At 44.3% G+C, this 15,802-nt stretch overlaps 1 protein-coding gene across 9 annotated transcripts in view; it reads right to left on the reverse strand.

Annotated features, from left to right (window-relative positions):
- The window catches only part of TLN2 (talin 2), a 368,094-nt gene that overhangs the window by 57,107 nt on the left and 295,185 nt on the right, over nt 1-15,802 (reverse strand). For 7 of the 9 annotated variants that reach the window (XM_075897670.1, XM_006127334.4, XM_006127338.3 and 4 more), the window contains 4 exons: nt 13,675-13,845; nt 8,184-8,330; nt 4,512-4,613; nt 2,270-2,389 (listed from right to left, as the gene is read on the reverse strand). In XM_075897670.1, coding sequence (XP_075753785.1) covers nt 2,270-2,389; nt 4,512-4,613; nt 8,184-8,330; nt 13,675-13,845 — 540 coding nt within the window. The remainder of the gene's footprint in view (nt 1-2,269; nt 2,390-4,511; nt 4,614-8,183; nt 8,331-13,674; nt 13,846-15,802) is intronic. The other 2 variants (XM_075897671.1, XM_075897672.1) reach the window with 2 other exon arrangements.

Below are 15,802 nucleotides of genomic sequence, written 5' to 3' on the forward strand. Positions count from 1 at the left end.
GCAGAAATGATCCACTTGTTCTCAGGGTGAGCTGACCTCAAGGCAAACAGGTTCCTCCTCCACTCTGATCAAAATTTTCTACACACAGCACTGTAACCACAGCTCCAGCTCCAGGAGAGAGTTCTCCCAGCACTCTAGGTGAACCACCTCCAAAAGGGGAGCAGCGAACAGGGCTGGAAGCTGGCACTTACAGCACTGAAAGTTGCTGCAGTCAGGGGAGGGAAGGTGCTGAATGAGCAAGTTACAGTACAGTAAGGCAGCAGTGAAGACAAGCTCAAGGATAAAGAGTATGTACCCTCAGTTATGAGTACCTCAATTTTATTAATAGATGAATCTAGCACAAGTTCTTGACTATTTGTTTATTTTTCATTACTTAGCACATCCCTATAAAACAGCCACACCCATACATATCCCTAAATGCATCACAATTTCAGATTTACTATTAATCTTGAAATCAATGTGGTCTCAGAAGCATGAACCAATGCTTTTAATACTTTTAATTTAATACTTTTAATACTACTATGCACATTGACATATAATTTTGTCTATATTTTGGTTAATTATAAATAGGAATTGAAGCTATTAGTTCCCAATAATGAAATTATTCCTACTTAAAGCTGAAATGCTTTCTCAGATGAATGCTCATTATGTCTAGCAATACTCATGACAAACATAAGCCATTGCTTTTGACCTAGCTTTTCAGCACCAAAAATATTTAAATCTCAAGTGAACTATCAGTGGCGGGGTGTAATAAATAAGTCAAAAGCTGTTTGAATATCTTTAGTGTAGATAAATCTGATACTGTAAATGGCTAATGGAGCTAAATATCAACAGAATAAAACCAATAGGGAAAAGGCAGCCATCATCAATTATTCCAAGATTTTCAATCATGGACTGAGTACTATACACATGATGGAGAAACAGGACAATAACGATTCCCTTCCTCCTATTCTTTCAATCTCTTCTCAATGAAATATGGTATATCAGTTTGAGGAGAGAACAAAAAGTATGTTTATATGATTCATCAAATCTTTGGACCAGGGGAAATGATCTGTGTGAATAACTAAAGAAATGTCTCAAATGTTCTGTTTCCAGGTTGCCTGCAAGCAATTGGAAATGTTCCAAGTTAGTTTGGAGAAAAGTTCTTTTCTGTGGAGTGTTGCAAGCAATTTGTATAAAATATGTGAAATGGAAGTTGAGTTGTTCATGCTTAATTGGATGTTTCTGTCCTCTAACTCAGTGAATAACTCCTATAGTACGTCTTATGATATGAACACATGCACTTATAGAAATGAAAATCTCGCTTTCTTTGACCTCTACTATTTGCTAATTTGGAACATTCATAACAGAAAACCAGTGCTTCAGACTTTTCACCAGAAGTGTGGTAAAAAGGGATAAGAACAGTGGAAATGAACTTGTTTAAAAAACTTATATATTAATGGAAAATGTTTAGCTGTATTCTGTAACTTTTATTCACATACACTTTGAATGAGCAATGATGCAACAGAAGTATGTTACAGCCTATACACATATGTACATACATAGTATTGTGCAATGTGTCTATACTGTAAATATCTTACTACAGTGGTTTTCCACAGGTGGTCATATGTCACAGAGAAAATAAGAGCATTTAATAATAATAAACAACAACAATACTGAGCATTACAACTTTTATCTAGCTGTGTGTGCTGTATGCATGAATCAACTCTTTTAAAAAGGTACTAATGGAGCTCTAAGACAGATAGGTCCAAACCTGAAATCTGGTGAGGAAAGAGAGATTTTAAGTACAGATCTCCAGATCTGAAACTGCACCTTTGGTTCTGATCCAAACCATGGAATGGGGCCTATTATGCAATGTTAGGTCCACATGGAATCCCTCTGAGAAATCCCACTTCATGCGACTTACTACCCAATATTTCCAGTGTTAATGAGACAGAGACTGTGTCTTCCAACATGCTGGACAGACAGATGGTTGAAAAGACTGGAGTACAGTAAACAGTGTTTTCCTGTCTGGGAGCTTATTAACTATATTTATTTTAAATGATCTCAGAAATATTTCAGAGAAAACGAGACGATTGTAACCCTAGTTTCTATTTGACTGCACAAAGGATGACTCACACTTGAGGATAACTAGCTGCATTTTAGCAACTGGAGGAACTACTGTGTTTCGTTACCTTACCCCACTTTGCCCCCTATATTAAATTTCAAGAGAATACTCCATGTTGACACCACTATGCATTCAGAGTTTAGAGGTCTAAAAACTGCAGACCTCCTCTGGTTCAGCGGTAGCTGCTGCCATTTGGCCCTGGAGAGCCAAATGCCCATAGTCATTGGTCATTTGTGATGCAAGTCCTCCCAATTCCTCCGGGTTAGTAACCGACTTAGTCATCTGAAAAAAGAAAACAAGCAATAAAACAGTGACAGGCATAAAACAGTCTGTTAATACTCCACACTGCCTAGAAGCATACAAGTATATTTTTGCAGCACCAGTGGTGGTAGGGTACCTACTGCTTTCTTAGCAATTTAGTTTCGAGCTAGAATACTATGAGCCAAAAAAAAAAAAAAATCAAGCAAACATGCTTTATTAGAACCACAGTAACTAGGCACTCACAGAACACAAAGTAACCGAGGAGCAGTTAGAAATGGAAATTCACTCCTCAGCACAGCAGGCTACTGCAGAAGTACTCAACACTCTCAGCTTAGTAGATGAATTTATGGAAGGTTAGGGAGGGGGAAGAGTGCTTCATACAGCACAACAGCAGCCCCTCTATTTGGTACTGAGGGGCGGAGCAACCTACTCTCTTCCAGACCTTCTCAGCCTCACCGATGAGCAGTGCCTTGGTGGGGAGGAGAAGGATCTCAGGTGGATTCTAAGACTGACAGAATGTGCAAGACCTCTCATGAGGCAAGGAAAAATGGCTGGAAATGTACAAAATAAAGAATTTCAGTTTTGAGGGTGCAAAAAAGAAAACTTTCCATGGAATATCTGCCAACTCTCTGAAGGTGACATTGTTCTATTTATGCTAAAGCTGCAAAGAGTGACATTCCAGCCTTCGGATAAAACCTAATGTGCAGGCAAATTCCCAATGTGTACAGAATGGAGCCAGCTACTGTCTGTTGAAATGACAACTCACTACCTGCAGAGAATCCCTCCCGTTTTTTTGGTACAGCAATGTAGGCTTTTTGGAGGGGGTTTTCTTTTAGTAACATGTTGTAATATTACCCTTATTTTTTAACAAGGTGGAGTATTCTTTGCTAATGGATCAATACTGTTCATAATATTAACTATTACCACACATCTTTAGGACTAAGAAAGAACCTGATTCGCCCCATCATCTTATGGCCAGCTGAAACACATCACCAGGAATTCTGTATCAAAAACAGGAACTTGACTGTTGCTCATTTAATTAACAATTATACTGCAATGTCTGACCTCAATTAATGGGTAAAGTTAAAGAACAAATAAATATATCACACTCCAAAGGGCTAATGTAGATCAGTAAGAAACTTACAATAGCTCTGTATTCCAGTGATGTGAAGGGTTGGTTAAAGCTGTTTCAGCACATACCTTCCCAGCACATTTGTTTCCCATAAAAAGTAAGCCTCGTGAGAAGTACTTGACATTACATTCCACTAATATATACATCTCATGTCAAAGAACCAGTGTTAACACAGCCTTCCAAATTCAGTGGCTGTTCTCATTACAATTGAACAAATATAGCCACTCAAGTTTTCAATTGTAAAACTGGCTAGACAAGTGTTTAAAACCAGCTGTGGGTTGTTACCAGACTGTTTCACAATCAAAGTAATAAAATGAATTGGTTGGTCTTAGTTCAGTCTCTAATGGACAGAAGTGCTCAGCTATGAAATGTTCTGGCACAGTCAAACCATTGTTTCAAGAGAGGGTCAAATCATAGACCAGTTCGAGTATTATTCTCTTTAGGAAGGTATAAATCATACCAATATCTGTAACAGTTTCAATCACTCGGACCTTAATCACAGAAAATTGTCTCCAGATCAATGTTGACTGGTGGACAGAGTTCTCTACTACTGCTATTTCTAACTTCATTCTCTCCCCAGTAATAAGCATCACATTCTTTTAACTTCATTTTAATTGTTCCCAAATGGTCTATTTCCACCCCTTTCATCATGGTGACATTTCTTTTGGTTACTGTTGAGTTCTAGCACAGGCCTCCTAAGGTGGTTCTTTTGGGCAGAAAGCTACATAAAGTAGCATATATTCTTTTTAAAGGCACATCCTTTGAGTTAGGCAGAAAGATCCAAGAGAATGACAGCACTCCTCTGTTGGTAGTGTTCTCTTCTCCATCATTCAATCAGGTTCTAATGAAGACCAGGAAACGGTCACCACCCTTATTTTGCCTACCTACAAAATAGATCAACTGGAAGTCAATGTCACAAAGATGAGGCTTCAGGCAGAACTGGTTCAGATTAACACATACTTGGCAGTTGTCACCCAGCTATTTTACAGAACACTTGCTCATTTTTCTTACCATTTCCTGTGCTGTTACAGCAATGGCTTTGGAATATTTCACTACAGTAGTTTGATAATCAACAAATGATCCCTTTGGATCTGGAGGTGTGCCCTCATCCAGCTGTGGAGAGAGGGGAAAACATGAAAGCAATGACAGGCATGCAGGACACATACATTGCTAACATTTTTAGGCTAATTCTGCAATTGCACAACACATAGTTAAATTCAAAATGTGCTAAGATGTACAGCAAAGCTTCCTAGCTTACATTGCTAGTTTCACATAACTTGCATAGGATATGCAGTTTAGTGCCCACATATCAATAAGTCCTGAATTTCTTCACACGTTCATTCCATTTTTCCCATGTCCCTGACCTGTTGCCAATTAGATTTAAAAATGAATGTACAATGCTCAAAACACAGATCTTTCACCTGAATAGTCTATATAACATTCCTTGCATGCTAAGCAGCCACCAAAATGCCACTCTGAGTAAAACAAACATGAAACCCAGAATATGCAAGATTAAGTTTTTCTGTTTGTTTAGCAAGAATCCTACTCAGAGGATGGAATCCCATGCATTGCTACAGGCTCAGGTGCTAAGCAATAGTTGTGCGGAAAAAGACCGGAGGAATAGAGTAGATAAGAAGCTGGATATGAGCCAACAGTGTGTCCTTGTTGCCAAGAAAGCTAACGGCATATTGGGCTGCATTAGTAGGAGCATTGTCAGCAACTCTAGGGAAGTGAATTTCCCCTCTACTTGGTGATAGCGAAGTCACATCTGTAGTGTTGTGTCCCGTTTTGGGCCACCCACCAGAGAAAGATATGGATAAATTGGAGAGAGAGCTCAGGGGAGGAAAATAAAAATGAATAGCGGGCTGGGGCACATGACTTAGGAGGAGAAGTTGAGGGAACTGGGCTTATTTAGTTTTCAGGGGGGGGGGGGAAAGAGAGAGAGAGATTTGATAGCAGCTGAAGGAGGGTTCCAAAGAGGATGGAGTCAGCCTATTCCCAGGGGTGGCAGATGACAGAACAAGAAGCAATGGTCTCTAATTGCAGTGTGCAAGGGTTCTGATGTGAGGGCGCAGAGATCCAACACCCGCCAGGCAAAGCGGGAGAGGTAAAGGAGCAAACGCGTAGCCGAGGGCATGAAGGGAGGCCCCAGGAGCTTTGTGAGTACCAGATTGAGATCCCAAGCAGGGATTGGGCGCCAGACTGGTAGTGGAGTCTATCCACATCCTTGAGGAAAAATCCAACCAGGGACTCACAAAAGCTGAGTGACCAGCCTCCCCTGGATGGAAAACTCACAATAGCTGCCAAGTGGACTTTCAGCTAGGAAGTTGCTAGGCTTGGTGCTTCAGGAATACCAGGTACTCTAGCACCTAAGGGATTGAGGCTTACAAGGGTGTAAGTTAATGCTGGAGATAAACATGAGAAACGTTTCCACTTAGCCAGATACGTGAGTCTAGTACAGGCCTGGGCAAAATACGGCCTACGGGCCAAATCTGACAACCAAGCCAGACGGAGTGGGGAGACCCAAGTAGTCTCCCTGCTTGCCTCACCCCACCCACGTACTGCTCACAAAAGCAGCTGCTGGGCCATTTCTCTTTCAAAACTATGAGCCCGGAGGGCAGGGAGGGAAGGCTTCAGGTGCTGTCCCTTCCTCCAGCACAATCGTACTGGCCAGTTTGTAGCCAGAAACTGGCCAATGGGAGCTGCCTGTCTGAATAACAGGCAGCCATGAAGCACCACACCCTTTTCTTTCCAACTCATAGTTATTCATACATGTATATGGCCCTGCAGCCTGTGCAGGGATGGGGCAGGCAGGGTGGACCCTCATGCCCAGACCCCACATCTTCATCACCCTCACACACGTCTTCCTACATAGACTCCACACACACAGCCTGCTCCTGTACTCAACCTCCCAGCTAGATTCCCCTCCTCCCCCCCACAGCCCACTCCTGTACCCATCATGGCTGGCAGTCTGCAAAAAGTACTGTGTTAAGTGGGGTGGGCTATGGGCCAAAAAGTTTGAGAACCACTGCATTAGGGACATGTGGCGCTTGCAAAGGAAGAGAACCATAGGTCCAATAGCTGTCACTGGCGATAAGAAGGAACTGAGGGGCAGTTAGGTCAGCAGGGTCATATGTAATATACTACACCGGTCTGCTTTAGGGAGCTCCACTGTTGACCCAACAGGCAGCAGCTAGGGTAAAACTTAACGGCAGCCTTGTGCAAACACCTTGTGAGAACTGGAACATAGATCAACAAGCACTCCAAGAAGAACCATGAATAACTGGTCATATTTACAACACTGAACGTTTTAAACGTGTAGAAGAGAATGAAACAGAGAAACCGTGTTAGACTAAGCCGTGTCGATGTAACTGTGGGACTGTTCAAATTATACCCGTTAAAAAAGAGATGAGGTAGAGCTTTAAGTTAATTGTAACAAAATTAGAGAGACAGATATTGGGCCTAACTGGTGAAAAAAATAATGCAACTATGCCACCCAATTTCCCTCTTTTGGGGTTTCTTAAAAAGAGACTGAAACCCTCCCCCACACACTCAGTCTCTCATCCCCAGCCACCTTTGCAACCCAGCTTGTTTTCTCTCATTGCATCTTTCCTGACGCCCAAAAGGAAGGAGTAAACTAAACTGACTTTCTTCCATGAGGAAGGCCAGCTGGCCTTGCTCTTGTTTAAGCAACATTTTTAATCTGTGAATGCTGAAAGTGATACTACCATGACATCCAGTCCTCAGCCCATCCTTTGGAATATCTAATCACCAGCACCACAAAGCCACATAGGACCTTGTTCTGCATTTCCTTCCCGTGTTTCGTTATTTTTGTCACACTCTTTGGTTCCTCCTACCCTACCTCACTCTCCTGGATTTGCATCAAATCCTGAAATCAATCATATTGCATTTATTCTGCCTTATATAAAGGTAAAGGATGCAATCAAATGATGGCCCTGAGCAGATCATAAACTAACAGGGTCCAAAGAGTAGGTGTCATGGTTAACTTGAGAGCTAAACATCCACTCGTAACTAATCAGCGTTCCAGAAACATCAACCAAAGCCTATTTCACTCTTCCTTATCCTGTCACTGCTTCACTTTCTGTCTGTTCACAGGGTAAGTGAATGCCCTTCAGACCAGGACTGGGAGGAAAATTAATCTTTCCCTTTTCATCAAAGAAAAGTTGCTCCAAAAATCAGACACACTAATATTTTGACTCCCAAACGAGAAAGGCTTTGATAGTGTCTGATTAAGTTTGTTTTGCATAAACACTCAACCACCATTTCAATACAAGTGCGTTTCATTTTCTTGTTCTTTCCTGTGTTTAGGCAATCAACTTCCAATTTGAATTAATGCCTTCAGGTGTTTGCCGAAGTAACTGAGCAAAAGAAAGAGCTGTTTAAAAATCATTCCCAACTCACTTCTGACTCTTTAATCCTGGATAGTGGAAGAGTTTATCCACATTTTTAACTCTTCAGACTTTTAAGATCAATATCAACAATATCAGCACAGAAAGACTTATCACTGGCCATTTAAGGAACATTTTGCATATAGCTCTCTAAACTATTCCAGTAGAATCATGGAACATATATTAAATGTCAGGCAATTGTTGCCAGTATCATCTAGAATAACCATTACTTTCCATTCACGTCATTTGGGGTTGCTAGGTACCCAATACTCACCTTGTTCATGGCCTCTGCTATCGAGTCTACCATACCTCCAACCATGCCCACTTCACTGGCAGCCTCATTCAATGTAACCATTATATCATCTACTGCCTCCTTCATCAGCTGAGCAGCCTCTGTGATTGCATCATGAGTGTGAGATGCCTGCACAAAAGAGGAGAAGAAACAGAACATTAAAAACTCATCTGTGCCGAAGTAGTCACCTGGTCTGCAAAACCTAGTGGTGGTTTTCACAGCAGAGTCGCTGGTAAAGTATTGCTAAAGCACTGACTACACTGATCCTCTCAATATCCTGCAGGGGAGGCATTATCACAGTTTTAGGAGTGAAACCGAGAGAGGAAGTAACTTGCCTGGCACCATAACGTAAGAGCAAGAACAATATTCAACAGTTCTTGACTCCCAGGTTTCATACGACCACACCTCAAACGTTTTAGCTAAAAACAATCATCCACCAGTGTCAAAGAGGGCAGAACTAGAAGGTGCAGAGCAGCGGTTCCCAACCTTTTCCAGATGGGGACCCATTTTGCCAATTTAGGAAGACTTGGTGACCCAGGGCAATTTAAAAAATGTGCGAATGGCTCCTTAGGAGCCACCTGGGGAGACACCTGGTGATCCTTTTGAAATGTAATGGTGACCCATATTTGGGAAACCCTGGTGTAGAGTGAGAGGGGTTAGTAATAAATACCTCTGCTTTAGTTAAGAGAAATAGCGTGGAGATATGCAATGCAACACCATATACAATTTAAAGGCGCTTTCCTAGTTTTCAGAGATGGCTAGGGAGAGACTAAAATCAATAGGGAATTTGAATTTAGCACCAATTCAATCCTGCAGACAGACAGATAGCCAAGGGAAATGTGGGCTATAACCAAAGATCACTTCAAGGTTTCTGGTCTTGGGAGCTAATTTAAATGTTTGATGGAGAGAGAGAGAGAGAGAGAGAGAGAGAGAGAGAGAGAGAGAGAGAGAGCGCACAAGCGAGCGAGCACACACAACCCGCACCCTCTTTTACAAGGAAAAATTCAGTACAGCCAAGAGTTGATAGAGTGAAGACAGCCAAGGTAAGGCCAAGCCTTAAGCTAGCAACAAGGTAACCTAGAGCCGAGTTTCTGGAAGAGTTCCATGGAATCACTCTCAGAAACACATTAACTGGCCACCCTGGTTTGTTTATTTACCGGCGCAGCGGCCATGGAGCCTCACTGCTCCCATGAGCTCCGTTTGGTCCTTTGCAGCCAAGCGGCGCTGCGGGAAGTGGTGGCCCGGCCCACGCTGCTTCCTGCAGCTCTCTGGGCTCCCAAGGACAAAACAGAGCCAATGGGAGCAGTGAGGCTCTGTGGCCACCGCATCAGTAAAGAAACAAATCGGGGCGGCCAGTTAACGTGTTTCTGAGAGCGATTCTCAGAAACACTGGCCGAGAGGGACAAAAGAAATATAAAAGAGAGCTAGGAATAAAGTCAGGAGCGCTTTTAAAATTATAAAGTTGTAACCAAAGGTGAATGTTGAACAATTAAAAGGGAAGGTTTCAAACCAAGGGGGAGGGTGGGGGGATGAGTCCTTGCTCAAGGTACCTGTGACGGGGTGTATCAGTCCTGAGCTGGGGAAGCTAGGCCTAACCAGGCTCACCTGGCTGAAGAAGTCCTGCCCCACAGCCCTGCTGTGTATGCTAGGACTGCAGCCCAGGTATAAAGGCTTGGAGAGAGGCTCAGTCTGGGCTGGCTGCTGAGGAGGAAGGTACTGCCTGAGCTTCTGGAGGTGAACTGCCAATGGGACACAAGAGACACGGCCGAGGATCTGGACCTTGGAAGGAGTCCAGCGTAGGGATGTAAAAGTGTAGTCAATTAACCAACAAGCAAAAGCTTATAGGTTAATGCTACAAACTACATGCATTTCTCCCCCCCCCCCGCCCACACATACATTTTTTTAGCAGGCTGGCTAGCAGCCTAGCTTAGTTTCAGCTCGCGCCGGGTCCAGGAGCTCATTCCACCCCCCTAGACAGGGGCTGCTGCCACCCCACACCACTGCATCTTTACCAGAGGCAGCAGGACAGGGTGATGGCACAGGTCCGCAAGGGGAGCTGGGTTTTAAACTGGCTCTCCTCACAGACCAGCTCTCACCTGGCACCCGGTGCTGCTGTCTCTGATACAGCAGCGTGGAGTGGCAGGGGTCTTCTTGGGAGTGAGGCCAGAGCACACTGGCGGCTGGCCCCACCCCCAGGGACTACAGAATACTCAACTAACCGATAGAATTTATGAGGCTACTCGACTATTCTATAAACTGATATTTAACATCCTTAGTTCAGCAGAGACTGGCAGGAAGTAGCCCAGGGCAGGAGATTGTATCCTGAGGAGCTCAGCATGTTGTGGTGGGATTCCTCGCTGAGCCAGCAGTGGACCATCCCACTGTTAATAGGGCCTTGAGCTAGGACCCAGTGGAATAGGGAGGGTCCAGGTCCCCTTCTTCAATCAACAACCTGTGGCACCTGCGCCCGCTGTTAGGGTATGTCTACACTACCCTCCTAGTTCGAACTAGGAGGGTAATGTAGGCATACCGCACTTGCAAATGAAGCCCGGGATTTGAATTTCCCGGGCTTCATTTGCATAAGCGGGGAGCCGCCATTTTTAAAACCCCGCTGGTTCGAACCCCGTGCAGCGCGGCTACACGGGGCTCGAACTAGGTAGTTCGGACTAGGATTCCTATTCCGAACTACCGGTACACCTCGTTCCATGAACTGAGGATACAGTAGGGATGTAAGTGACTAGTCGAGCGTAGGCTTATCGGGTAGTCGAGTCACTACATGACTACTCACTTAAAAGCCAGTTCCCCCCAACACCATCTCCGCAGTACAGCGGGGGACAGGGAAAGCAGAGGTAGAACTGAGAGAAAGTATAATGCTGACAGCAGGAGGCCCTGCAATCTGTCATGGTTTGTAAAGCCTCTGCTATGCAGATAAAAGGTAATATCTGAGAGGATTGCAGACTTTGCCACGAAGAAGGCCATGTAGTCAAATGAAGACATAATAGAATTTGCAGCAGAATTCATTCCCATAAAGGGGAACTGAATATGGAACACTTTTTACCGGAGCAGAAAAATGTTAACCAACTTCTTCACCAAGTGAAGTTTCTCCTGCCTCACAAAAGCACCTGTGGGAGAAGGCGTTTGAGAGATGCAGTTTATTTGCTAAAAGCAGACACTGGCTTTCCGTGAAGTTCATATCATTACAAATCCAGTCTTGCCAAATGCAGTTCATTATAGATTTCAAATGCAGACTGAAATTAATGGGCACAGAGGATGCTCAGCACACTGCAGGATGAGATCCTGGTCCACATACCCCCTTTCCCAAGCCGTTTATCAGTCTGCTTGCACTATATGTAGCTACTAGGAACAAAGAAGTTACTTCAACACCACCGGCTGCTACCCTTTCTTTGAAGGCCTATGAACAAGTCAGATATCATGACCATGGAGTGGGTTAGATGGGACAGAAATGTTATGAGTGAACAGTGTAACTAGACATGCTCTGAGGGAAGAGCTGGTTAGCACACAAACCTGAGATGCCAACTGGACTCAACCAACTGCTGAAGTCTCATTGGGAAAACATTCTGAAAGGGAATGCTCAAGAGCATGCAGCTGGACAGTGTGGCTGTGTCTAGACTACATGCCTCTGTCGGCAGAGGCATGTAGATTAGACACATAGGCAAAGGCAAATGAAGCCGCGATTTAAACGATCGCGGCTTCATTTACATTTACATGGCTGCCGCGCTGAGCCGACAAACAGCTAATCAGCTGTTTGTCGGCTCGCCGTTAGTCTGGACGTTCCCCCTGTCGACATCAAAGCCCTTTGTTGGCAGCCCCGTTATTCCTCGTGGAATGAGGTTTACCGGGGCTGCCGACAAAGGGCTTTGATGTCGACAGGGGGAACGTCCAGACTAGCGGCGAGCCGACAAACAGCTGATCAGCTGTTTGTAGGCTCAGCGCGGCAGCCATGTAAATGTAAATGAAGCTGCGATCATTTAAATTGCGGCTTCATTTACCTTTGCTGAACAAACAAATCTACATGCCTCTGCCGACAGAGGCATGTAGTGTAGACATACCCTGTAAGGACAGAAGACTTACATATGGACTGAATGATTCCGGGGAATGGGAATGCAATAGGGAGCTCTGTGTTCAGAATCCAGCTCAGATCGAAAATACTAGAAGTCGACATTCAAGAGACATTTAGATGCCTGCATTAAGTCATTCTGCAGGTGTCAATCCCCTCCTGTGGGGCAGGATCATCCAGAAAGGGACAGACAAGTGTAGGTACCACTGCCTCAGACAAACAATGGGTATTAGCAAACCCAAGTCTACCCTTTTCTGCACTACACTGGAAGAAAACTCCCCATACTATTGTTCAGTTCAAAAGGCAAGCACCAGTGATCACTGGTTCCCACCATGAAGTAAAACAGGTTCCAGGTCACGCGAGAATTCTTCCTGCAATATGGAGGGTAGAGGATCCGATACAAGGAACCAAAAAAAAAAAAAACAATCTCATGGGGCATACAAATTCCTCTCCAGAATATGGACATTGGGGAAAAAAACACCCCACAACAAGATGTTTCTTGGACTGGAAAACTAAAAGAAATCCTATACATTTCAGTTGTGTTTATTGACCATCACCACTGCAAATAAGGAACAAGAGCCCACTGAATCCTTCTATTGACTTCAATGAGCATTTGCTCATACAAAAAGCAAACCTTTTTGCACCTGACTATCTTTAGATGGTATTAGTGTGCTACCCTGCATGCAAAGTAGCTTTACTTATCCAACTGTTTTCTAGATAAGATATAATTTTATAATATGTTGTTTTAAATCCCTCAGCCCTATCACCATTTGAAAGCCTCAGAGTAGAAAAACAACTTACATGTACCAGTTAGGCAATATCTACAGGGAATATTTCCAAAACTATATGCAGAATGTGCCACTGAAACGCAAACCATTTATGAGGTCTTAATATACTGTTGTATTATAAAAACTTTGCAAAATTGTCAAATACTTGGAAACCCGGCACAAATTCTATTTGCCTGTCCTTTGCTGTGACAATTATGGCAGTAATGAAATAAACCATTGAAAGTTAAAGCAAGGCGAGTATACACTAAAGATGAATACTAATGTATATACAAGGTTTTTTCCAAATCAGATGCAACTAAATCTCTGTGCTCACACATACAATGTTATTCATAAAACTTCACACAGCAGTCAGAATGTGGTTTGCCCTAGCAATCTTGCTGCTAGTACAATTGAAAGGAAAATAATACATTCAATACTTAGGAAAACAACAAACTTGCAAAAGGGCTTTTCTGTCAGTCACCATTATGAGAAAATAAAATAACTGGTAATTAACATTCAATTCTATTGCCCACTGATGCTTTCTAAATTCCACTCTAACACTGCAGGATTTATTACAGATGACTGTTCCTAATGACCTCTCCCATTTCATTATACACATGTACCATACCTTGGGATTTCCTCCTCCTTCTTTAGCTGCATACAGCATCTGGAGGGCAGATTCTGCTAGCGTCTTTGTCTGGTCCAGGACAGTCATCTGTTGCTGATGATCTAGCATTTTGGATGCCACTCCAACTGCTGCTAAAATCAGGGGTTCAAAGTAACTTGCCAGTTGCGTAACCTAAGACAATAAAGATGATGCTTGGGATACATTTTCTGAGGGAACACCTCCTCTCTAATTAACATCAACGAGATCGTTAGCTGTTCTTTGAACACAATTTGAATAGCACACCTTCACAGTCCTTCAGAATTGCATAAAATAATTCATTCTAATGTCTTCATAAGCTATTCCATCTCTTCTTCTCCTGTGACGCGACAATATAACAATGATTTCCTTTCAGATGATCTCAACTTTGAGAGAGACGGGGATATCAGATGCAATTGTTTTCAAAACTGACATGGAAGTCAGACAGTACTTAAGGGCATAAACCAAGACAGTCTCCTCCACCACAAGTGGAAGGACCTGTAATTAAATGCTGGAATTTCTCACTTGGTTGCAGACAACAGAAAACAGAATAGAATGATATTGCACCTGGAATTTCAGAAGAGACGTATCTGATCTCAGATAGACAGTCTGTCTTTTGAACTTTCCAGATAGTTACTATGTCTATGAAGGAACAAATTTCACTGAAAGACTTATTTAAATTTTAGGATTCAGAAACATACTATATTTTGCTGAAGAACTAATGTTGCTTCAGGTTATAGTCTGTTATTCTATCATGAATAAACAGGTCCATAAGGAAGCAAAGTGGCCAAATCACATGCTTATACTCAATAACTTTTCCCCCCGACCCTTTCTTCCCCCCTCAATAAGGGTATGTCTACACTACAGCGTTAATTTGAGTTAACTTAATTCAAAATAGTTAATTCAAATTAAGCTAATTCGAATGAACGCATCTACACACAAAATCTATTTTGAAATAGCACATCCACACTGACTGGATGCTGGATCACATTTAAGGGCAGCTGAAACCGGTTCTGGCAGGGCATCAGGTCAGTAGTTGCTTTGTATGGCTGCTGTGTGAGGCTATCTGAGGCTTGTGCTTAAAGGGAACCCCTGGACAACCGGTTCTCAGCTTTCCCGCTTGCTTGCCTACCTCGCTGAGGGACAGCAAAGTGTTTTCCTCTTTGTCTGCTTTGGTTGCTCTCATTTGGGACACCACAGCACTTGGCACCATGGAGCCAGAGCCGCACCTGGGTACTCTGGTGCTCATTCTTAATGTATTGCTGCAAGCCTGGCAGCAATTGCTGGAGGCTGCCTGGCACCATCTGCTGCAGGCCAGACCCCTGGCCCTCCCCCTGACCCCCGGGGGCTGTGGAGGAGCAGCAGCAATGCCCGTGCTCCACTGCATCTGGTGTCTGGACACCAGCAGCGACTGGTGGGACCATGTTGTTCTGGAGCGCTGGGAAGACCGACAGTGGACCCAGAACTTCAGGATGAAGAACACCTTCCTGGAGCTCTGCGAGTGGCTCGCCCCTGCTCTGCGGTGACAGGACACACGCATGAGGCCCGCCATCCCCCTCCACAAGCGGGTGACCATCGCCCTATGGAAGCTCTCCACGCCGGACAGCTACCGATCCGTGGGGAACCAGTTCAGCGTGGGGAGATCCACCGTCAGAGCGGTGCTCATGCAGATACGGCAGTCACTGGCCACTGGGCCAGGAGGGGGGGCTGCAAGGAGGAGATGGGCTGCCCCAGGGAAAACGGGGGGGGACGGGGACAGGTGGTGTAAGTGCCCTCTCTGGGAGGGTTCGGACTGTCCCAGCCATGCTACAGAACGCCCGCAGTGGCCAGGATTGCAGCGGGGGTGGCTCTTGGGAGTGGGGCAGTGATTTAGATGCCTCCTCACCTGCCTCGACCTCTCCGAGCACAATATGCCGCACGTGGTGGCAGCATGCTGTGTGCTCCACAATTTATGTGAGAGGAAGGGGGAGGCTTTCCTGTCAGGCTGGATGGCAGAGGGTGACCACCTGGCTGGCCAGTATGCACAGCCCTACAGGGCTGCCATTCGGGAGGCCCTCTGGGGGGCTCTCTGCATCCGGGAAGCCCTGCAGGAGAGCTTCCAGGTGGAGGAGGA

This window comes from Pelodiscus sinensis, chromosome 14, assembly GCF_049634645.1.
Source record: "Pelodiscus sinensis isolate JC-2024 chromosome 14, ASM4963464v1, whole genome shotgun sequence".
Taxonomy (NCBI): Eukaryota; Metazoa; Chordata; order Testudines; family Trionychidae; genus Pelodiscus; species Pelodiscus sinensis.